The sequence below is a fragment of the Zonotrichia leucophrys genome, chromosome 4, assembly GCF_028769735.1.
Source record: "Zonotrichia leucophrys gambelii isolate GWCS_2022_RI chromosome 4, RI_Zleu_2.0, whole genome shotgun sequence".
NCBI lineage: Eukaryota > Metazoa > Chordata > Aves > Passeriformes > Passerellidae > Zonotrichia > Zonotrichia leucophrys.
In genome coordinates this window covers 70,551,900-70,574,896 of record NC_088173.1, presented here as the reverse complement: position 1 = coordinate 70,574,896, position 22,997 = coordinate 70,551,900, and the positions used below count along the sequence as shown (strand labels likewise).

Genomic DNA, 22,997 nt, shown 5'->3' with positions numbered 1-22,997 from the left:
TACGATACAATAGGATAGGATAGGATGGGGATATGGACATGGGGACAGCGCAGGACTAGGGACACACAGGGCCCTGCACACGCCTCTACCCGTGTGTCTGTGTGGCCAGCGGACTCCTCGCAGCCGTGTGTGCGGGCACAGCTGTGTGCAGGTGTGCAGGGCCGTGTGCAGGTGAGTGCAGCTGTGTCCAGGTGTGCGTGGAGCGCTCACGGACACACCAGAGCCGCCACACGCGTGTGCAGGGCACACACACGTGGAGCCATCAGTGCCAGGGACCGGCCCCAGCTGCCGCACCCCCCCGGCATCCCCTGCTCGCTCCGGGGCCTCCATTTGTGCCTGGGCCAAACTCCGGCCAAATGGGCCGTGGGCGGGGGGGGGTTTGCATTTCAAAGCTGCGGCTGCAGCAAACGCCGCTGCCCCCCCGCCGCGCTGCCGCGCCCACGTCCCCTGACCCCCGCACGGCACGGCACGGCCCGCATGGGGGGCGCTCCCATCCCTGCCTCGGCACAGGGACCCGCTGCGACCCCCGTGGGGTGGGGTCCGCCCAGGATTGACCTGAGGCTCTGGGGGGGCGTGGGATCCCAGAGCTGCTCACCGATCTCTGTACCGGGGGAGAGGGGGCAGCAACCGGGGAGAGTGGGGGGCTCCTCCGGTCGGTGCCTCCGTGGCACCGGGACCCTCAGAGCCCTGCCGCAGGCAGCGGGACGGTGGCGGGTGCCGCGGCGGGGCCGGGGCGGCGGCGGGGCCATGAGGATTCAATTAGGGCCGAGCGCGGGGGACTCGGCTCGGAAATGGCCCGTCTGGGCGTTGACAGCCCGGCCCCCGCCCAAGATGAACGAGCCCCGGATTAAAGCGCGGAGGGGTGACAGGGGCACCTGAGCTGGGAGGGGGCTGCAGGAGGGGGGGGACCCCGCTTTTGGCGCGGCCACGGGGCCAAAAATGGCCGGGAGGGGGTCCCCAGTGAGGACGTGGCACCAAGGAGCACCCCTAAAGCTGGCTGGGGACACCTGGAGCAATGCGTGGCAGCAGAGTGGGGGCACCCCGCGGGACTCTGCCATGCGTGGCATTGAAGGGGAGGGGGGGACACACGCCCCTGTCATCCCGCAGGACCCCGAGGGGGCCCGAACGTGGCTGCGAGCGGGGCTCGGGGGATCGATGGCCGCGCGGGTCACCGCTGCCATTAACCCCGGCGAGGCAGCGCCCCGAGGTTAATTAAAAAGCGAAGTGCAACGAAACGCGGCGGCGGCGGCGGGGGGGTGACAGCGGTGATGGGGCCTGACAGCGGCGGGGGACGGCGGGGGTGGCGCTCGCAGGGGCCGCGGGCACGGTGGGTGCTGCAGGGGACACCGCCAGCAGCACGGGCTGTCACACTGGGACAGCGCACGGGGGGGGCAGGTGGCACTCGCAGTGTCCCCGTGTCACACGTGCCGGGTAGGAGGAAGAAGAGGCGTCGCAGAGGAAGCCCCATCCTTCCTCCTCCTCCCACCCCAGCGCTATTCTTAGCCCCGGTCTGTCGGTCTGTCCTGCATCCTCCCCGCCTGGCGGGTCCGGCCCTGCGCCCCGCGGGACACTCGGGGTGGGACAACAGGGGGACCCCGAGCGAGGACACCCCCGCGGGGACCCTGTCCCTGTCCGGGCCCCGCTCCCCGCCCCCAGCCGCCACCGTAACTTTAGACCCGACAGCTGCTCCGCGCCCGCCGCCGGCAGCCCCCGCATGTCCCGCGGCAGCACCGGGCGTCCCCATTCCCGGGGGGCTGGAGAGGGGTCCCTGCTCCCCCGAGGATGGGCCGAGAAGAGGGACACGGAGCCCCTGGTGCCCGTCTTGATGTGGGCAGGGAGGTGGCATGTGGCATCCTCGGGATGGGGCACATGGCGCCCATCCCGTGATGGCCATGTCACCCCATCCCAGAGACCTCGGCGCCTGTCCCTGTGTGTCCCCAGGCCGTGCCTCTGTGTTTGGGGATGCGGGGACAGAGCCCCAGCGGGTTTGGGGACAGCGGGATGTCCCCTGCGCGGTGCCCGCAGTGACCCTCGCGGCGGGGCGGGCACGGCGGGGTCAGCGGCGGCGCATTCCGGCTCCCGCGGGGCGATCCGGTTACCGGCCGGCCCGGCCCCGGCCCCGGCCCCGGCCCCGCCATTAATCTTCCCGGGTGCCCTTTGGAATTTGCCGCCCGAGGCCCCGGGGGGGGGTCCGGGGGGTGCGGGAAGAGCGGGAGGATGGATGAGGATGAGGATGGGATGAGATGGGGATGGGATGAGACGGGGATGGGGAGGGAGCACAGCCCGGTTCACCCCTCCAGGGGCACCCCCTTGTCCTGCAGGGCTCCCCCGCTCCTCTCCATCCCGGTGCCGCCGCCGGAGCCGCGGGATGATGGCGGCACGGCCCCTCCTGCCCGGATCGCATGCAATTATCCGGCAGACGGAGACGCGGCCTTGCAATAAATAACGCGCCCAAATTGTTTTAGGGATCAGGGGACTGCTGGGCGACAGCCGTGGCAGAACACGCCCCGCCAGGCTCTGGGGACAGTCCCCGGCCTCTTCTCCGCTGTGAGACCCCAATATCGACACCGGCACGGCCGTGATGGAGGCTCAGACCTGCGTGGGACCCCCGGTACCGGGATCTGAGCAGGGTTTGGGGCTCCGGTTGTATCCCGGCCCGTGGGGAGAGGGCCGGGAGCGCCGTCCTGCTGGTAACGGAGCCGCCGGCCCCGTGGGACCAAGGGTTTCCTGCGAGGAAGGTGGGACAGGGAGGGGAAGACAATAAACCCCAGGAAATGCTGGGAATAGCGGAGGGAACGGCCGTGCCGGCAGCGCTGGGCCCGGACGGAAACCTCGGGGCGCTGGGGGCAGCCAGGCAGGAGCGGAGGGACCGTCCCAGACCCTGGCACATGGGCTGGGCTGTCCTGGGCACTTCCAATCTTGCTGTGATTTGCCCCAAATCCTAAACTCGAGGCTGTCCACATCCCGTTATACCATCGGGACCACGGGGAAGGAACCACTGTGATGTCCATCCTGACGGTGCCACGGGGCTTCAGTGAGCCCTTGCCCTGCCCTGGCAGGTCCCAAGTGAAGGTGGAGCCCCTTGCCAGGCTGTGGCCGTGGGCACACGGGCACCAAAGCCCCGTGCTGGGTGATTTAGGGCTGGGAAGCACCGGCACAGACAGGCCGGGACAAAGCCGCCAGGAAACACTGACTTCAAAGGGTGGAACAATGCAGGGATGGTGAGTGCCACCTCACTGGGACACACGGGGCACTGGGGACCCCACGGTGGCACTGGAATGCACACTGTGGCTCTGACACCCACGCCGTGGCACTGGCACCCACACCGTGGCATTGGAACCCACACTGTGGCAATGGCACCCACACCATGGAATTGGAACCCACACTGTGGCACTGACACCCAAACCATGGCTCTGACACCAACACCGTGGCTCTGGCACCCACGCCATGGCATTGGAACTCACACCATGGCAGTGACACCCACACTGTGGCACTGGCACCTATTTTGTGGCATCAGAACCCACATCATGGCATTGGGATCCGCGGCACGGCGCTGACACCCACATCGTGGCATTGGGACACACGTTGTGGCTTCAGGACCCACACCACAGCACTGGGACCCACACCAGGGGGTGGCACTGGCACCGTGGCACCCTTGCCATGGCACCCACACCACGGCCCCAGCATCTACGTCAGGGCAGCAGCACCCAAAGCACGGACCCTTGGGAGAAAGCTGGCACCCCCCGAGGGCACCCACACCTGCCCTCTGTGCCCACCTGTACCCCATGTGCGCGTCCCCTGTGCACTCCATGCCATATCCTATGTCCATGTCCCATATCCCATCCCATGTCCCATTTCCCATCCCATGTCCCACCTCGTGTCCCATTCCATGTCCCATCCCATGTCCAATCCCATATCCCATCCCATATCCTGTCCCATATCCCACCCCACGTCCCATCCTACACCCTATCCTATATCCCTTATCCCATCCCATGTCCCATCCCTTGTTCCACCCCATGTCCCTTATCCCATCCCATGTCCCGTATCCCATATTTCATCCGTATCCCATCCCATGTCCCACCCCATATCCCATCCTATGCCACATCCCATGTCCCATATCCCATCCTCTATCCCATCCCATATCCCATATCCCATCCTCTATCCCATCCCATATCCAATATCCCACCCCACATCCCATCCTATGCCACATCCCATATCCCATATCCCATATCCCATCCCTTATCCCACCCCATTTCCCATCCAATGTCCCATCCCTTATCTTATCCCATATCCTGTCCCCTATCCCATCCCAGTCCCATATCCCACATCCCATATCCCACATCCCATATCCCATATCCCATATCCCACATCCCATATCCCATATCCTATATCCCATCCCATATCTGATCCCATATCCCCTATCCCACATCCCATATCCCACATCCCACTTCCCACATCCCATATACCATCCCTGTCCCAACCCAGCCCGTGGCAGACCCCCCGGTACCGGCGTCCCCTCCCGCTCTCCCCCGCCGCCGGTCCGGGCCGTGCCGTACCGGGGGTCGCTCCCGCCCTTGCGGGCAGCCCGGGGGGCGCGGGGGGGCTGCGGCCGCCGCACAAAGGCTCGGAGGGAACTGCGGCGGCCAAAATAACCCGGGAGACGCGGAGAGGTGCCTCGAGCCCGCTCCCACGGCCCCACCCGGTGCCAACCGGGGCTGCCGGTGCCCCTTTCACCGGTGACACTCGCCCTGCCAGCCCCGGGACTGCGCCTCCAGGCTCCCGGGGATGCCGGTGCCACGGCTCGGTGCCACCAGTGCTCCATCCCCATGGCGGCTGCCCCGAGCAGTCCCGGGGGTCCCCCGGGAGGCTGCGGGGGTGTTGGGGTCCCGGGGGCGGCGCTTTCCCAGGCCCCGCCGTGACCCCTCTGTCGGCAGGAAGGTGCCCCCCTTCCCAGGCCGGCGGGCATCCCGGTGCCAGTGCCGGTGCCCATATCCTCAGGAAACGGCACCTCAGGAAACGGGGCGGGGGCAGCGGGGGTGGGCTGGGCTTGGGGGGGCTCAGCGTGGGCCCGTCAGAGCCCCCCGGCGTCATTTGGAGCCGCTCAGGCGGTGACAGGAATTAAATTGAGTTTGGGTTTTTCTCATCAGCCTCATCCCGGGCGCTTCGTTACGGGGAACGTCCCAGCGCTGAGGCGGCGGCTCAGTCCTGTCGTGACAGCTCATTTCTGTCGTGACAGCTCATTGCTGTCCTGACAGCAGCGTGGGCATGGAGGGGATGGCATGGGATGGGCACCACAGGGATGGGTGGCTGTGTGCTGCCCTGCGGTGGGAGGTCAGGATGCGGGACAACACCGTGTTACACGTGTCCCCACGGTGCCCACCCGGCCCATGGCAGTGCCCACCCCGTTCCAGGGGGCCGGGCATGGCCCCTCACCCGGCCATAGGGTGTGAGGGTGCCGGGGCTCGTCTGTCGCTGTCACGGCTGCGCGGAGCCGGTGCTGGCGGGGCACGGCGGGCACGGTGCAGCCGAGGGGGGCACAGCAGCCCGGGGTCCCCTGTCTGTGCCCATCCCCAGGGCAGGGGGTCAGAGGGACCCCCAGAGTGAGAGCCCATGGAGCTGGTGGATTTTGGGGGCTTTGGAGGGGGCCCAGTTAGGGGTGGGGGGTGTGGAGTTGGAAGGGGTAACGCTTGGGGACATGGCAGGGAGCGAGGGGTGATGCTGTGCCCCCCTCCCCGGGCTGTGCTGTGCCCCCAGTGCCCCCCACAAGGCACAGGAGGGCCCCCAGACCCCCAGTATTGCTCCTGCAGCCCCCTGGCACATCCCTGCGACATCATGGGTGGGTCCCTTCACCCCTCACCCCCATCCGAGCCCTGGCACCCTCCAGGCTGGGGCTGCCACCATCCCCAGAGGGACTCCAAGGAGCTCTGAAGGGTCCCGTCCCCATGTCACATGGGTCATCCATGCCCAGATCCTGTCGGGCAGAGCTGGGGACCCCCGCCAGCCCCCCAGGTTCAGGACAGGGGGCTGGGGGCTCAGGTTTCCCTCTCTGCCGGGCTGGAGCCGGGGGCCATTAACCCCCTCGGAGCATGACGGGCCGGGGGGACATCAAAGTGCTGTCAGCTGCACCGCGCCCCGGGGTACGGGAACATCCCCCCGGTACCTGCCCCTGCCCCGCCGGCTCCCCCGGCCCCCGTGTGCCCCCCTCCCTCGCCGGGGCAGCCCCCGTGGGCGCTGGGGCCAGGCCGTGGGCGGGGGGCTCATTTACCAACGTCAGCCCCGCAGTTGGTTTGAATTAGGCTCCTCCGGGGCCGCCGCTGATAAGGGAGGGGGTGCAGGGCTGGTGGGGGGCTCCGGGGGGCTTCCTGCTCTGCCGTCTGTAACTGGCTGCCAGAGCGGCTGCTGACAGACACAGGGACAGCCCCCGCCATCCGTCCGTCCGTCCATCCATCTGTCCCTCCGTCCATCCATCCACCTACACGCCCACTCCCCCACAGGCAGCCCCCGTTGGATCCCCGTCCTGCACCCCCGGCCCTCCAGCCCTGTTTGGGATCCCCATCCTGCTCCTCCACTCCTCCAGCACTGTTTGGGATCCCCATCCTGCTCCTCCACTCCTCCAGCCCTGTTTGGGATCCCCATCCTGCTCCTCCACTCCTCCAGCACTGTTTGGGATCCCCATCCTGCTCCTCCACTCCTCCAGCCCTGGCTGGCACTCCCATACTGAACCCCCAGTCCTTTGGTGCCAGTTGGGATCTCTGTCCCACACCTCCAGCCCTGCATCCCGATTTAGGATCTCCCACCCATCCTTCTGATCCTATTTGGGACCCTCATCCTGCACCCCCAGCCCTCCAGCCCTATTTGGGATCCCCATCCTGCACCCCCAGCCCTCCAGCCCTATTTGGGATCCCCATCCTGCTCCTTCACTCCTCCATACTGCACCCACAGCCCTCTGGTGCCAGTTGGGATCTCTGTCCCACACCTCCAGCCCTGCATCCCGATTTAGGATCTCCCACCCATCCTTCTGATCCTATTTGGTACCCCCATCCTGCGCCCCCACCCTTCCAGCCTCGGCTGGGACCCCAGTCATGCACCCCAATCCCTGTAGCCCCGTTTAGAACACCCATCCTGCTGCACCACACCTCCAGCCTTTTTGGGGACACTCATCCTGCACCCCAAACCCTTTATCCCTGCTCTGGACTCCCACCTTGTACCCCAAGCCCTACTGAACCTCCCATCCTGCTCCTCCAGTCCTATTTGGGACCCCCATTCCACAATATGCCCCCCTCTCTCCGGCTGGGACCCCAGTCCTGCACCCACCGCCTCATTTGGAGCCTCCATTCTGCCCACCCAGCTCCATTTGGGATCCCCACTCCCGGATGGCCTCGCAGCCCCCGCGTTTCCCCTCGTCCTTGGGGGGCTTTGGGCAGGCGAGCCCGGCCGCCCCCTGCCCGGTGAGCGATGGCCGACAGCTGGGCCGGGCCGGGCCGTAACCGGATCCTCCGGCGGCGGCGGCGGTGCGGGGGTTCCGGCGCGGGGCGGGGATGAAGGACGGGCCATGGCGCACCCGGTGCCACATCCATCCCGGTGGGCCCGGGACCGTGCCCAGCACAGGATGGGACACCCGGTTCGGGGACGAGGATGGAGGGGAGATCCCCGAGAGCCGCCCGGCAGAGCCCGCCACCGCCACCGCCGTACCGGGACACGGAGCGGGGGCAGCACCGAGGGGCTCTGAGCCCTCCGGAGCCGCGTTCCCGGGATCACCGGGATTACCGGGATCCGGCACCTGTTCCGCCCGCGGCCCTGGGTCCCGGCCGCACCCCAGGGACCCCCCGCCCGCAGCTGCGCCCGCGGTGCCGCGGGAGGATCCAGATGGCGGAATATCGGCCCGGGCTAATTAGGGCGGCGCGGGCTCCCCCGGCAATCAAAGGGCCGATGGCTTTATTAAACTCATTATGTGGGGCCGGACACGCGGCCGGCAGCCGTGACGGGACCGGGATGTGACGGGATCGGTGTCGGGATCGCTGTGCGGGGCTGGGGGGCTACGAGACCTCCCCGGCACGGTGGGGAATGGGGATGGGGGGGCTGCACAGCCCCACTGCCCTCAGTGCACCCCCAGCACCCCAGGACTCACCCTCCCATGGGTGCAGCCCATCCGGGGGTCACTGAGTCCCCAGTGCAGCCCCCAGAGCTGCTGGAGCAGAGGGGACCCTCCTGAGACCCCCCAGTCCCCCCCAGACAAAGCAGGGACTCAAGGGGGCTTTTCCACAATTTTATTCCAAAAATAAATTCGAAGAGGGGTATAAGTTATGGGGGTGGGGGGCAGGAGCAGGGCTGCACTGGGGGGCAGTGCCCACCCCCTGCCCCTACCTCCTCTTGTCCTTGATGCTGTAGTGCAGCAGGAGGGGCGCAGGCTGTGGGGCAAGTGGGGGGTCAGGGCTGGGGGATTCCAGCTAAGGACCCCCCTTGGGGCAGAGACCCCAGATCCCAGCCCAGGGACTTCCCCCAGGACAGGGACCCCCCTATCCCAGCCCATGACCCCAGACCCAACCCAGGGAATCCACCCAGATAGGGACCCCCCAGCCCATGACCCCAAACCCCAGCCCAAGATCCCCTTGGGATGGAGACCCCAAACCCCAGCCCAGATGTCCCCTGGTACAGGAACCCCAATCCCAGCCCAGGCACTCCCCTGGGGCTGCACCCCAAACTTGGCCAACCCCTTTGGGGACCCCCCATTGCCTGACCCATGCAGGGGCCAGGGACCCCCCAAATCACCACTGCAGTCACCAACATTAAAGATCCTCAATCCCCCAACCCCACACTGCCCCAAAGCACCCCCAGAGGGTCACCTCACCACCCCCCCACGGGGTGAACCTCAAAATCAGAGGCTGCCATCCCTTATGATGGGTGCACACCTTGCCAAACCAGCGTGAGAGCCAGAGCTGCTTCATTGTCATGTGGTCGGGGAGGGGCTCGTTGTCAAACAGGATCTGCACCTGCACATGGGGGCTGCATCAGGGGGGCCAGGACACCCCTGGGGGCTGGGACCCCCCCCCCAGGACCCCCACTCACGTGCTGCAGGGACAGCCCCAGGCGGTGGCACAGGACCCTCCGCAGGTGTCGGATCTGTGCCCTCACGGAGCACCTCACGTATTTCTGCTGTGGGGGGCAGAGAGGGTTGGGGGCTGTGGGGGTCTCCAGGGACCCCCCACACCCCTGGCAGTGACAGGGTGACAGGGCTGGGATCTGCAGGGATCTCCACTTACCTGCAGCATGGCCTTGCTCTTGTCCTTGCTGGAGCTGTGGCAGAGAGAGAAAGGGACACGTGTCCAGGGTCTCAAGGGTTGGGGGCCATGCCCAGTGTCCCCTGTGTCCCCTCCCCACCCCACTGAGGGGCTGCAGCCCCCCAGACTCACCTCAGTTTCTCCAGGCAGAGCGAGACGTGCTCGTCGTAGCGGAAATAGTGAGCGCGCGAGTGGTCAAAGGTGCTGTAGGGGAGCCCCATGGGGTCACCCCCCACCGTGTCTGGGGACACAGGTGGCACCGTCAGCCCCCTGTGTCCCTGACACCCCCAGCACTGCAGCTGGCTGCCCCCTGTGCCTGCCCCCCCCCGTGCCCCTGTGTCCCACCGTCACCGCTGGGCTGCGTCACCCGGTCCAGGCCTCGGGACTGGTAGAACTCACGGATCCGCTTCTCCTCACCTGCAGGGGACAAGTGGCTCAGGGACACACCTGGGCCCTGAGGGCACTCCCTGGCTGTCCTCCCTCCCTCCTACCATGTCCCCATCCCCTTTTCTCTCCCTGTCCATACCCCATTCCTGTCCCTGTCCCCATGTCCCCCATACTGTGCTGCATGCCACGACCCCTGAGCCCCCCCCGTGTCCCCTGTGTCCCCTTACTGTGCTGCAGGCCTGGCACCAGCTTGTAGACGATGTCCTGCATGACCCTGTCCAGTTTGAGGTTGAGCAGCGGCTGCGTCTCGTGGATCTTGGTGTTGCACATGGGGCAGTACTTGCTGGTCTGCAGGTACTTCACGATGCAGCTCTTGCAGACTGGGGACAAGGACAGGTGTGGGGGGACAAGGACAGGTGTGGGAGGGGTGGCACTGCACCCCCAGAGCCCCCCCAGGCAGGTGGGGACACTCACAGGTGTGCAGGCACTCGGTGATGGTGGTGGCGTCGATGAAGTAGCCGGCGCACAGGAAACACACGATGTGCTCGTTCAGCTCCTTCATCTTCACCTTCACCTCCTCCTGGGGGGGGGGGGACACAGCACTGGCACCTGGAGCATGCCAAGACCACCCTCACCTGTCACCTGAAGACCCCTGAGAGCCCTCTCATCCTTCACCTGGAACCCCTTTGTCCAAGGAGCTTCTCCTGCCATTCTCTTAATACGCTAAAAAATCGAATTTTGGGGAATTGCACCTCTTGTTTTGCTTTAATATGCCAGAAAACAGATTCTGAGGGGCTGGGCACCTTCGTCTTGCTAAAATATGTCAGAAAGCGGGATTTTGTAGGGATTGCCCCCTGTCTTCCATTATTACACCAGAAAATGGGATTTAGAGAGGCTGGCTTCATTATCTTAACTTAATACACCAGAAAACGGGATCCTGAGGAAGAATGCCTCCTGTTTGGTCTTATTATGCCAGAAAATAGGATCTGGGGGCGCTGTACCTCCTATCTTCCATTATTATGGCAAAACACGGGATTTTGGGGTGCTGCATCCCCTGTATTGCCTTAACATGCCAGAAAACATGACTGACTGTGTGTATTCCACTATTACGCTATAAAAGGGGATTTGAAGGATGTTGGACACCTCGTTTTGCCTTATTATATCAGAAAATGGGATTTTGGGGGTCCGGGGACACCCCCAGCCCAGTGCCTGCCCCGATCCTTTGACCACGCCCCCTTCTCCAGGCCCCGCCCCCCGCACCGCCCCTCGGTCTCACAGCGCCCCCCAGCGGCGCCGCCGCGGCACCTCCCGTCCCCTCCCGAGCTGGCCCCCGGTGTCGCCGCCACCGCCTCCTCCCGGTGCCTCCCGCCCTCCCGGCACGGCCGCTCGCCTCATTCCGCAGCGGGTCCATCTTGTAGACGGCCTGGAGCTGGTTCCGCAGCCGCATGGCGATGGCCATCGGGCCCCCCTGAGGAGGCGACGCCATCTTAGAGCCGCCTCCGCCTGTGGCCTCGCGCACTTCCGTGTTCGGGGCGGGGCCGCGGCGAGCGGCGGGACTACAACTCCTAGCGTGCCCCGCGAGTCTGGAGTCGCGGCGGGCAGCGCAAGCTCGGCCCTGTGCTGATCCTTCCCCGAGACCCACGGGGAGAGGCCCGGGATCCCGAGACTCCCCGACCTCGTCCGTGAGGGGGACCCGCCGCGAGCCGCCGCCACCGGACCCGCCGTGTTTAGGGGAGGGCGTTCCCGGCACTGGCCAATAGCGAGAGGGCGCCCTCTTGACGGACAGCAGCGGTCGCCAATCAGAGAGTTCTGTGCGTGCGCGTGCTGCTGCGGAACGCCGCTAGAGGGCAGCAGAGCAACGCGGGGGAACGGGAGGGGCGGGGGGGGCAGCGGGAGTGCGAGGCGTACGGAGGGAACCGGGGAACCGGGGCCTGAGGGGGTTTGGGGGGGCCTGAGGGGATCTGAGGAGGCCTGAGAGGATTTGAGGGGGTCTGAGGGGATCTGAGGGGTTTGAGGGATATGAGGGGCCTGAGGGATCTGAGAGGCCTGAGGGATCTGAGGGGTCGAGGAGGTCTGAGGGGGTTTGAGGGGATCTGAGAGGATCTGAGAGGATCTGTGGGGTCTGGAGGCTGCGAGGGGGCACGAAGGGGACGAGGAGTCCGTGTGGGGCGCAGGGTACACGCGGGGGACTCGGGGTGGGTGGTTTAGGGGGGTCCGTGAGGTGCGGGAGATCTGGGGGCGCTCAGGGGGTCTGTGAGGATTCCGGAAGGGACACCGGGGTGTCCCGACGGGAGCACAGCGTGAACGGCGGCGGCGAGGGCAGGGCCGGGCTCAGGGATGCAGCGGCACCGGCAGGGTCGGGGTGTTTGCCCCGGCAGTTCGGGGTGCCGGGACACTTCGGGGTGCCGGGGTTCGGGCAGGGTTGGGGTGCTGGGGTGTCGCTGGGGTACCAGCGTGGTACTGTTTGAGGTGTTGCGCTGCTGTTGGTGCTGATATTTGGGGTGTACGGTGCTGGGGTGCTGGCAGGGTTGAAGTGCTGGCAGTTCGGGGTGTCGGGTGCCGGGGTCCTTCAGTTTGGGGTGCTGCAGTTTGGGGTGCCGAGGTGCTGGCACTTTGGGGTACCAGCGGAGCAGCCCGCGGCCCCACCCGGCTCAGCCGGAGCCACGCTAATGCAGGTTTGGCTCGGGGGAAGCAGCGGCCGCGCTAATGCGGAGCCGAGCCGAGTTCCCCACGGCCCCTCAGAGCCCCCCACGGCTCCTCACGGACTGTGCCACTCCCCCGGAGCTCAGACCGGACGGCGGGGAAGGCTGGTCCGTGCCAGGGAGTGGGAGCGGGCAGAGGAGCACGGCAGGATCCTCGAGCAGGGGCTGGCACCCACCATGGCAGCATGGAGCTCCTGGCACACAGCCGCGCTGCCAGCCCTGCTCCGGCACCGGCTCCGCACCGGCTGCCACGGCCAGGGACCGGGCGGGTTTGGGGCTCCTAGATGGGTCCCGGTATTGTCGTGGTCCTGATCATGATCCCGGTCCGGATAGGGGTCACAGCGCTTACTGCACTCCTCAGCTCCCTCAGTGTGCCCAGCCCAGCCGCGCTGTCCCCGCTGCCCCACCGGAGCGCCTCAGCACCGAGCCCCGGTGACCCCGGTGCCAGCCCCTCGTCCCGGTGTGTGGCCGAGCCCCGGGACCAACACGAGCCGCTCCCGGTGCCGGCGGGCAGAGGCTCCGGGCCGGCCCCCGCCCCGCCGCCCGCCCATTCCCTGCCCGCGCCTCCGGGGAGGCGAGAGCGCGGCGGGGCCGGTGACCCCCGGCTGGGGAGGGTCCGGTCCCATCTGTACCTGCCAGGAGCCATCCGGGGAGGGACGGGGGTCACAGCGGGGCCAGCGCGGCCCCACGGCGGGGCAGCATCGCTTTCTGAGAACCGGCACCGGACCCGGCCACGGCACCGCGAGTCCCGGCTCTGCGGGTGGCTCTGGCGTGGGCCCCGCGGGACCGAGGGCGGAGAGCCCGTCCCGGGGCTGGGGTCCCGGGCAGCCGGTACTCCCGGAGCCGCCCCCGCCAGGCGAGGCCGCGGATCCATCTCGCCGTTAATAATTGATGGCAGGAGCCGCCGGGGCTGCGCGGGGCTGCGGGGCCGAGGCTTTTAGCTCAGCCCTGCTCAGATATTCAGCTCCATTTCCGCGGCACGGCCGGGGCGGCTCCTTCTGGGAAGCGCTGCCGGGAGCTTTCCCGGCCGGAGCCCTCGCTGGGGCTGAGGCTGGACACACTCATGGCCGCAGTGGCGCAGGGCAGCAGCGTTAGCTTCCCCTCCATCCCATCAGCTGTACAGGGACCCTCCAGGGAAGCCAGGGGATTCCCAGGGTGGACAGAGCTCCCTATTAGATCGGGCAGAAGGGATAGGGGTCCCCTATTAATCCCTCTGAGGTGGGCAGGGGTCCCTATAGGGCAGCGAGGGCTTGGTGCTCATGGACTGAGCTCCTGCCTAATGCACCGAGTGCATCTGCAAAATCCAATTAACCTTCGATAACGAGGCGCTGAGCGACGTGGCTGTCAGCGGCCACCAGCCACCGGCACGCTGTGGCCCCCCGACGGGCACCAGCCCACTAGGACGGCCCCCAGGCAGGCAGACCCCCCAAAAAACCCCCGGCTGGTGTTGAACCGTGGGGAGGTGAGGGTGGACTACCCTGAGGGCACCCAGTGTGCCCAGCCATGTGTCCTGTGCCTCCTGGGCACTGCTCCCGCTGACCAGAGGGGCTGGAGCTGCCTCTCCTGCAGCCCGAGTGGGGAGGGGGGTGCTGTGTGTGCCCCCCACTCCCCAGCACCCCTTCTGTCCCCTGTCCATCCCTCATCCCCCTCCGAAAGCCCGGGGGCTCTCAGCTCCCGCTCCGCATCCTCTGCACCCCCAGGCCACACTGTGCCCCCCAGCCCTTCTGCCCCACGGAGCTGGGGTCCCCAGAGGGTTTGAGGGGGTGGCCCGTGCCACACCCCGAGTCCGGACCCGCAGTCCCCCCTGTCCCCTGTCCCAGGGGCCGCAGCCTGGCGGTGCCCGGGGGAAGCAGCCCCCCAGCAGCCGCTGTTGGCGTCACCGTGCAGCCGCCCACGCACCCATGTGGCACCCGGCTCCTCCCCGAGGACACCGCGCAGACGCCGAGGGCCACCACCGTGACGTCCGAGCGGGCGACTCGGCCGTCGGGTCCATCCGCGGCCACGGTGACCCCATCCCAACCCCACAGCGGTCCCATCCCGGCCCCATCCCATCCCCATCCATCCTCATGCCAGCGCTCCCGGCGTGCCAGCCGGGCCGGGGTGGGCACCGCGCCCACCGGCTGCTGCCGCCTCACCCCGCGCACCCCGTCCGGGTGCCGGCGCCCGCGGCGGGCGGGCGGCGGGGGGCACCGGGAGTGTTTCATGCGGTTAAGAAGTGTCTGATTGAGGCAGGAGGCGCCAGCAGCTCCCCCGGGAGCCGCAAGCCAAGGACTGGAGGACCAAATGCAGGCTAAAGTAATCCAATCTGGGCTGGTTCATCTAATTAGCCCAGAATTAACCCAGCAGCCAGAGAGGAGCTGACTGTCCCTCCAGTTTGCCAGCGGGTTTGGGGGGAAGCGGGAGGAAGAAGGGGACGTCCAGCGGTAATGAGATTACGGGGGGGAGCGGGCGGGAGCGGGTGCGCGGCAGCCTCTGGCCGGTGGCAGCGTGGGGCCCCGCCAGGTCCCCGCCGCGCCACCGCCGTGATGGCCGCGGCACCGGGGACAGGCACCGGGGACAGGCACGGACCCGTCCCAGCGACCCCCGCCCCGCAGCAGCTTCGGAGCCCGCGGCGTCCCCGTGAGGGACGGAAGCACCGGCACGGGCGGCACCGGGGATGTGGCACCACGGAGCCGCGCAGCTGCACCGGCAGCCCCGGGGCCACGGCGGGGAACGGGGCGAGGAGCCCCGGCAGATTCGGGCAGCGCCTCCGTGGTGGGGCGGGCAGGGACCGGACTCCACAGACCCCATGTGTGACCCCTCCTGCTCCAGGGGCACAGGGGCGCGGAGGGCGCGGGGCTGGGAGGTGCTGGTGCAGCTCTGGCGGTGGCAGGGCCCGGTGCTGCGGAAGGCTGATTCCCTGCTGGAAATGGGCAAATGCCCTTTTTTCTGTCGCATCCCCTCCAGCTGTCACTGCCACCCATGAGAACGGCCAGCTCCAGCCCCTTGCGGTGGCAGGGGGACAGAGAGGACACGCAGGTCCCTGCGGCCGAGAAATGAGGAAGGGTCTGCACTGGCCCACTGGGGGGTTCCGGGCGCAGAGACCCTGCCTGGTCCCCATGGTGGCTCAGGGGACCCTGGAGCAGGGACACGGCCTCCTTCCAGGTGGCCCAAGGGTCACTGGGAAGGCAGAGTCAGCGAGCGGCACAAGGTGGTGATACCTTGGCTACTGGGGTCCCTGGGAGGGAAACACCCTACACCCACAGCCAGGGTGGGAAGGGGCTCAGAACTCCTTGAGCACCCTCAGTTCTTCCCCTCCCTCCCAGGGCAGCCCCGCCCGTGCTGCTGGAGGCTGCCGGGCAAGGGGGGGCTGCTCCGGCCGGGGGTGCCGCCTGCACACCCCCGTGGGCGTGGGGCGGGCCCTGGTGCAGGCAGGCGCCGGGAGAGCCCGCACTGCCCCGGGCCCCGTCCCAGCCCCCCGATCCATCTCCCAGCCCGGCAGATTCCAGCCCCTGGGCACGGCAACATCTGCCTCCTGCTCCGGGTTCAATTAACCTGCTGCCGCCTCCTCCTCCGGCACCGGCCATTTCCTCCCACTGCCACTGTCACCGCTGTCACCGCTGTCACTGCCACTGCCGCCGCCATGGCCGCACCCCACGGGGTCACAGCGGGTCCCTTTGCCGCAGCAGACCCGGAGCCGGTGGCTCTTTACAGGTGGAAAAGCCACAGCTGGAATATCAGGATTTGTCCCAGCACCTGCCGGGCTGCGAGCAGGGAACGCCAGAAATCCGCGGCGCCTGCAGGGCAGGGTCCCGGTGCTGTGTCCCCCTCCCCTCCTGGGCACACGAGGCTCCGTCGGTGCCCCTGGTGTGGAGAGGAGCAGCTCGGCCGCTCCCGGTGCCGGGGTGGGCTGTGGGCATGGCCGAGGGTGGCACAGCCGTGTGCCCCTGCAGCCCCACACCCCGGCAGAGCTGCGGCCGCAGGGACGGGCACCCCACACTGCAGCGAGCCAGGGACCACCCGGTGCCCCCCGGTGCCCTTGGGATGCCAGGTGCTCCGGGCTGTGCAGTGCCCCCGATGCGGCAGCTGCAGCCCCCGGTGCCGCCGTGATTTACAGGCGCAGGCCCCGGTAATGTCATTTGCCCCAGACCGGTGGCGCCAGGGTGCCCGGGAAGCCGCCGCCGCCTCCGCCCCGCCAGCCCCTGTCCCGGGGCCGTGACCCTCCCGGGAGCCGCCGGTAACCCACCCGCGGGGCCGCCGCTGTCGTGATAGTCGTCGGAAGACCCGACTGAGCCAGTGCCGCTCTCAGCTGCCGTTACCGACGGGCCCGGGCTGGGCTCTGTGACCGGGAAAGGCGGGTGGGGAACAGGGGTTCATCCCAGGGAACGGCGGCTCGGGAACCGGGGTCTGTCTCCGGGAATGGCGGGGCCAGGGGTGTCGGACTCCATCCCCGTGGAAAACGGAGTCCGTGATACCGGGAACGGCAGGTCCCGGGAAGGGGGATTCATGGCCTGGGAACTGACGGTCTGCGTGGGGTCGGTGCCCCGGGAAAGGCGGTTCCCTGGGAACTGAGACCCCAGCTACCGGCAACGGCGCCTCGAGGAGATTGGGACCCGTGTCCCGGGACGTGTCCGTGTTCTGGGGACGGCGGGTCGGAACAACCCCTGGGTCCCCGCACCGGGGCCGCCAGATCCATTCGCTCCCGTACGGACGGGCTCGGTGCGAAGCCTGCGCACCCCAAGCGCGGGTCCGTGCGCCCCGCGGTAACGGCGCTGGGGCAGGGGGGCTTCGTGCGCCCCGGGAGGGGTGGCTGGAAGCACCGAAGGGGCTGCGGACGGAGCGGGGACGCGAAAAGGCGCCGCGCTGCTGCCCGGTGCGACAGCGGCTCCGGTGCACCGGCTAGGCGGTCCGGCGGACGCCCCGGCGGGGCGAACGGGTACGGAGCCCGTCGGTGCACGGGAGGCATTCGGGACCCGACGGGCCCGTCCGCTTGTCCCGGAGCCGGGGCGCGGGCCCGGAGCGGCGAGGGCGGGGGGGTATGTCCCGGGGCGGGGGCGGGGCCCCGAGCTGTCAATCACGGGGCGCGGCCGCCAATCAGGGCTCAGGCGGTGGGAGTTCGGCCGGTCCGGATGGAGCGGGGCAGAAAAGCGCGTCCCGCCAGGGCCCGCAGCCCACCCGCGCTCCCGCCCCGGGGCCGCCAGCGGCTGCGAGCCATGCCCCGCACCCTGCCCCGGGCCCGCACCCGCCACCTGCCCCGCACCTTGCTCCGGGCCCGCGCCTCGCACCGCGTCCTGCCCCGCACCGGGCGCTCCGTGCCCGCCGCCGCCGCCCCCCGCCGCCCCCCGGCCATGCCCGCGCCCCGCCGGCTCTGAGCGCGGCCGGGATGGAGCGGGAGGGCGGCGGCCCGGGGCCCCCCGCGCCCCACGAGCCCATCAGCTTCGGCATCGATCAGATCCTGGGCGGCCCCGAGCCCACGGGGCCGCACCGGGCGGCGGCAGAGCCCGACTACGGGCTCTACGGCAGCGGCTACGGCCCCACCGGTCCGCTCGGCTCCTACAACCTCAACATGAGCATGAACGTGAGCGTGAACGTGACCCCCGCGCCCGCCGCGCCGCCCGCCGGAGTCATCCGCGTCCCAGCGCACCGGCCCGCGCCCGCCGCGCCGCCCGCCGCGCCCGCCGCGCCGCCGCCGGGGCCCGCGCTGCCGGGGCTCACCTTCCCGTGGATGGAGACCACGCGGCGCATCGCCAAGGACCGGCTCTCAGGTGAGCGGACAGGACGGCAACCGGAGGCTACCGGCGGCTACCGGCGGCTATTGACGGCTCCGGGCACTCCCGCGGCACCGGCCGCTCCCGTGGTGCCGTCGGGGCAGCGCGGTCCGGCGGGCGCGGCGCGGGTCGGGGCGGGGATCGGAACGGGGATGGCGGGGACCGTGCGCTCCACAGGTTCCCGCAGTGCCCGGTCCTCGCCCGCCGCCGTCGGGGCCCGCGGGAGCGGCTCGGGGTAGACGCGGCTGCCGGCGGCTCAACCGCGGCACCGAGCAGGGACCAGCGGATCCGGGTGGAGCCCGAGGGGTCCCAGCGGGCTCCGGTCTCGAGTTTTACTCCGTGTTTGGTCCTTTCCTCGGTTTGAGGTGCCGGTGGTGATGCTGTGCCACCGTAACGGGGAGGCTGCGGGAGCCGGGGTGTGGGGTGTGGGCTCTGCGGGTGTCAGATGTGATGTGGGGGCTCTGAGGGGACACAGTGCAGGGTGGGGAACCCTCCGTGGGACTGAGGATAAAGCCCCTCCATGCACAGAGCAATGTCCCATGCCTTGTGAACCCCGAGAATGGGGGTGCAGGGGTACCTGGGGGTGTCTGGGGATGGGATCCCGGATCTGAACGTGCCGGGATCGGTGTGGAACTCACAGTGCCAGCGCTGTGGGAGAGCCCAGGGCAGCCATGCGGGGTTGTGGAGGCAGAGAGGGGTTGAGGTGCTGCTGGTGTGGCCGGGGCTGAGCGCCGTGCTGGGGCTGAGCCACAGTGCTGGGGTGGGGGTGCTGCTTGCTGCACCCCAGGAGCAGGAGGGGTGCTGAGGTTGGGGTCCCGGGCACTGGGGCCGTGTGTGGCTGCTGGGGACCCCCGGCCTGGCTCGGCTCCGCTCCCGCCCAAGATGGCGGCACTGCCACGTCCACAGCGTGTGGCCGCATGTGGGGACAAGGCTGGAGGCCGTGCGGGGCTGGGGGCCGAGTCCCGGCCGTGTGGGCCATGGGGGGGTCTGGGGCAGGACACTGAGGACTGTGGGGGTCCCACCTGGGCGCCAGCAGAACCGTGTTCACCTCCCGGCCCACCCCGCCATGGCAGCGGTGACGAAGCACGGTCCCCGCGCAGGGGTGGCGGGTGGCGGGTGACGTCCTCGTCTCCTGCCTGGCGCCAGCCTTGGGTGGATGGGGCAGCCCCTCCCCAGCACGGGGTCTCTCAGCCGCAGGCATCACTCAGCACCTTGGCCTTGGGGTGGGCTGCGGGCAGGAGGCAGCTGGTCCCGCTGAGAGGCCGCCCATGCGGGGAGGGGGCTTGGGGGCCTCTGTCCCCCCTGGCTCCACCTGCTCAAACCATGCCCGTCCCCCCGGCTGCACGGCTCCACCTGCCCCAACCGTGCCTTGCACGGCTCCACCTGCCCCAACCGTGCCCTGCACGGCTCCACGGCTCCCCCAGCCCAGGTGGCCTCCTGGGCACGGGTGGGAGGGAGGGTCTGTGGATGCCAGGGAGTCCCTGGGGTGCTGTGGGCTGTGCCCCACGTCCCTGTGCCATGGGGGGATGTAGCCCCATGGCCAACCCATGGTCCCGGCCATGTGCAGCCCTGTCCATGCAGTGTGGCCCTGGTGGCGGCTGTGGTGCCATGGTGCCACGGGGATGTGGTGCTGTAGGGTCATGACTTGGCCAAGGTTGCTGCCAGAGCAGGAGGGGTGCAGGTGTTGGGGGCTGAGCCTGCCAAACCTTCGCTGTCCTCTATGCTGCTCTGATGCTCCCTGCAGCTCTTGCAGCTTCTGGGTTTGGGATGTGGCACGTTGGCCTCAGCAGTGATGGCTCACACCTCAGCTGGGCAGGGACATCCCCTTCCCTGGCCCATGGAAAGAGACACTGTCTGCCTCCCAACAGTTTCTGTGGTCCCGTACCCTCACGGGCAGGGCTGGGCAGTCCTTGCAGTGCCCCGGAGGCTCCTCGGGCTCGGTGTGAGGGGAGGGTGGGTTTGTGCAGCCGGGCTCGATAATCCTGCAGCAGTGCTGTGACCGGGCCAGCCCATCCACCCCGACATTCCAGTGCCGATCGCAGGGCTGGGGGAGTGACTGTGCCGTGGGGTAGGAAAGGGGACAGATCCTCCCTCATGCCATGCCTTGAGCTGCCCCCATGTCCCCAAAGTGGGGAAAACTCTGGGTGTCCCCCTTCCCTACTCTCCCAGGCAGCACTGGTGGCTCCCCTGGCACTCCCCATCCCCGTGTGCCCCCGAGCCCCCCGCCATCCCCCAGGGTCCTGCCCTGCTGTGCTTTGCTGGGGTGACCCCAGCGCCCCCTGACGCCGCTGTCCCCGCAGCCGCGCTGTCGCCCTTCGCGGTGACGCGGCGCATCGGGCACCCGTACCAGAACCGGACGCCGCCCAAGCGCAAGAAGCCGCGCACGTCCTTCTCCCGGGTGCAGATCTGCGAGCTGGAGAAGCGCTTCCACCGCCAGAAGTACCTGGCCTCGGCCGAGCGCGCCACCCTGGCCAAGGCCCTCAAGATGACGGACGCCCAGGTCAAGACCTGGTTTCAGAACCGCCGCACCAAGTGGAGGTAACAGGGACAGCCCTGGGACAGCTGCCACAACCGTGATGCTCGCACCTCTCTGGCAGACACTTCAATATCCCTCTAACAGCCACCCCTATGTGTCCCTCTGGCAGACACACCAATATATTCCTCTGACAGACACCTCAATATCCTTCCGACAGCCACCCCAATAAATCCCTCAGGCAGCCACGCCATATCCCTCTGGGAAACACACCAATATCCTTCTGAAAGCCACCCCAATACCTCTATGACCCCAATATCCCTGCTGCAGACACCTCAATAGACACCCTCTGACAGCCATCCCAATATCCTTTTAACAGTCACCCCTATGTGTCCCTCTGACAGACACCCAATATAGCCTTATGGCAGCCACGCCATATCCCTCTGGGAAACACACCAATATCCTTCTGAAAGCCACCCCAATACCTCTATGACCCCAATATCCCTTGCAGCCACCCCAATAGACACCCTCTGACAGCCATCCCAATATCCCTCTGACAGCCACCCCTATGTGTCCCTCTGACAGACACCCCAATATATCCTTCTGGTAGACCCCCCAATATCCCTCTAACACCCACCCCTATGTGTCCCTCTGGCAGCCACCCCAATATATTCCTCTGGCAGCCACCTCAGTATCCCTCTGGCAGCCACCCCAATATCCCTCTGGCAGACACCCCTATATGTCCCTCTGGCAGCCGCCCCAATATATCCCGTTGGCAGACACCCCAATATCCCTATGACCCCAATATCCCTCTGGCAGCCACCCCATATCCCTCTGGCAAACACATCAATATCCCTCTGGCAGCAACCCCAATATTCCTATGACCGCAATATCCCTGTGGCAGACACCCCAATATCCTTCCAGCAGACACTCCAATATATCCCTATGGTAGCCACCCCAATATATCCCTCTGATAGCCGCCCCAATATATTCCTCTGTCACACACCCCATAAACCCTATGACAGCCACTCCAATATCCCTCTGGCAGCCACCCCAATATCCCTATGACCCCAGAATTCCTCTGGCAGCCACCCCAATATCCCTATGACCCCGCTATCCCTCTGGCAGCCCCAAACCCCACATCCCTCCAGCAGCGATTCCCACATTCTGGGAGAGGCTGGGACTGGGATGAACTGGGGATGGATGGCACCACCATGGCCTCCCCTGTGCCTTGCTGTGCCCTCTCTGGTGGCGCTGTGGCACGTGTCCCATGGCAGTAACAAGGGGACAAGGGACAGTGCCATCTGCGGCCGGTGCCAGCGCTGTGTGCGTGTGTGCAGGCGGCAGACGGCGGAGGAGCGCGAGGCCGAGCGGCAGCAGGCCAACCGGCTGATGCTGCACCTGCAGCAGGAGGCCTTCCAGAAGAGCCTGGCACAGCCGCTGCCCCAGGACCCGCTGTGCATGCACAACTCCTCCCTCTACGCCCTGCAGAACCTCCAGCCCTGGGCCGAGGACAACAAGGTGACGTCGGTCTCCGGGGTGGCCTCTGTGGTGTGAGGGCGCTGCCGATGTGCCGGGAGGTGGCACCGGGAGCCCGGTGGGCTCTGAGCCTGGAGCGTGGCAGGGAAGGGGCTGCAGCTTCCTGAGAGAGAGCCCCGCACTGGCAGCCCCCTCCCTGCCATGGGGAGCCCCCCAGGAGTGAGGCCGTGCCCCTGTGGTTGGACTCAAAGCTTCAGCAAACCCCACCTGGAGCACTGCTGTGGGCAGCCCCCTGCCTGCTCCCCAAGAGCCCAGGGATGGACCCCCATGCCCTATGGACCCCCAGGAGCCCAGGGATGGACCCCCAATGCCCTATGGACTTCTGCAGCCCCTGTCTGCTCCTCAGGAGCCCAGGGCTGAACCCCCATGCTCTCTGGACCTCTGCAGCCCCTGTCTGCTCCCCAGGAGCCCAGGGATGAACCCCTGCACCCTAAAAATGTCTGTAGCCCCCTGCTCAGCCCCGGGGGAGCCAAGGGCTGGGCCTCTACACCCCCTGCACACCTGCAGCTCCCTGCCCGGAGCCCTGGGAGCCCAGGGATGGGCCCCCACACCTGGCAGGGTTCTGCAGCTCCCCCACCAGCAGCTCCATGGGCTCCACAGCCTCCAGCCCACCCGGAGCAGGGCGTGGAGCTCCCATTCCTGGTGCTGGAAGCCCCCCCACCCTGGCAGTGGGGTCTGCCCCACCCGCACCGTTTGCCTTATCCCGGTCGGAGTTTGCCGCCTCCGCCTTCCATCTGTGCACCAAGGACTTGGGGCCCCACCCCGTGGTGGGACAGACTGACAGACTGAGCCCCCGGCCCTCCCCCCATGGTCTGTCAGCTCCCAGGGGCTGGACATGCCCGTGCAGCCCCCGCCATGGGCTCGGGGTGCT

The 22,997-nt window shown here is 67.8% G+C and overlaps 2 protein-coding genes across 2 annotated transcripts; one reads left to right on the top strand and one right to left on the bottom strand.

Annotated features, from left to right (window-relative positions):
- Nucleotides 1-8,252: 8,252 nt before the first annotated feature.
- PCGF1 (polycomb group ring finger 1) lies at nt 8,253-11,388 on the bottom strand. The gene is made up of 9 exons (XM_064712453.1): nt 11,056-11,388; nt 10,140-10,245; nt 9,893-10,045; nt 9,624-9,695; nt 9,411-9,519; nt 9,261-9,294; nt 9,067-9,153; nt 8,910-8,990; nt 8,253-8,408 (listed from the first exon to the last, which is right to left on the bottom strand). The coding sequence occupies exons 1-9, from the start codon at nt 11,149-11,151 to the stop codon at nt 8,361-8,363; spliced, it is 786 nt and encodes a 261-aa protein (XP_064568523.1). The 5' UTR covers nt 11,152-11,388; the 3' UTR covers nt 8,253-8,360.
- A 6,341-nt stretch (nt 11,389-17,729) lies between these two features.
- On the top strand, nt 17,730-22,626 carry TLX2 (T cell leukemia homeobox 2). Its single transcript, XM_064712060.1, has 3 exons — nt 17,730-18,111; nt 20,415-20,652; nt 21,928-22,626. Exons 1-3 carry the CDS (start codon nt 17,730-17,732, stop codon nt 22,142-22,144), a joined length of 837 nt encoding a protein of 278 aa, XP_064568130.1. The 3' UTR covers nt 22,145-22,626.
- The last annotated feature ends 371 nt before the right edge of the window (nt 22,627-22,997 follow it).

Excerpts from the sequence above, each read along its gene's own strand:
- TLX2 (XM_064712060.1), top strand. The coding sequence starts at position 17,730 with ATGGAGCGGGAGGGCGGCGGCCCGGGGCCCCCCGCGCCCCACGAGCCC. Across the intron at positions 18,112-20,414 it reads CGCCAAGGACCGGCTCTCAG|CCGCGCTGTCGCCCTTCGCG; the intron begins GTGAGCGGACAG and ends CTGTCCCCGCAG. Across the intron at positions 20,653-21,927 it reads AACCGCCGCACCAAGTGGAG|GCGGCAGACGGCGGAGGAGC; the intron begins GTAACAGGGACA and ends GCGTGTGTGCAG.
- PCGF1 (XM_064712453.1), bottom strand. The coding sequence starts at position 11,151 with ATGGCGTCGCCTCCTCAGGGGGGCCCGATGGCCATCGCCATGCGGCTG. Across the intron at positions 10,246-11,055 it reads TGGACCCGCTGCGGAATGAG|GAGGAGGTGAAGGTGAAGAT; the intron begins GCGAGCGGCCGT and ends CCCCCCCCCCAG. Across the intron at positions 10,046-10,139 it reads CACCGAGTGCCTGCACACCT|TCTGCAAGAGCTGCATCGTG; the intron begins GTGAGTGTCCCC and ends CCTTGTCCCCAG.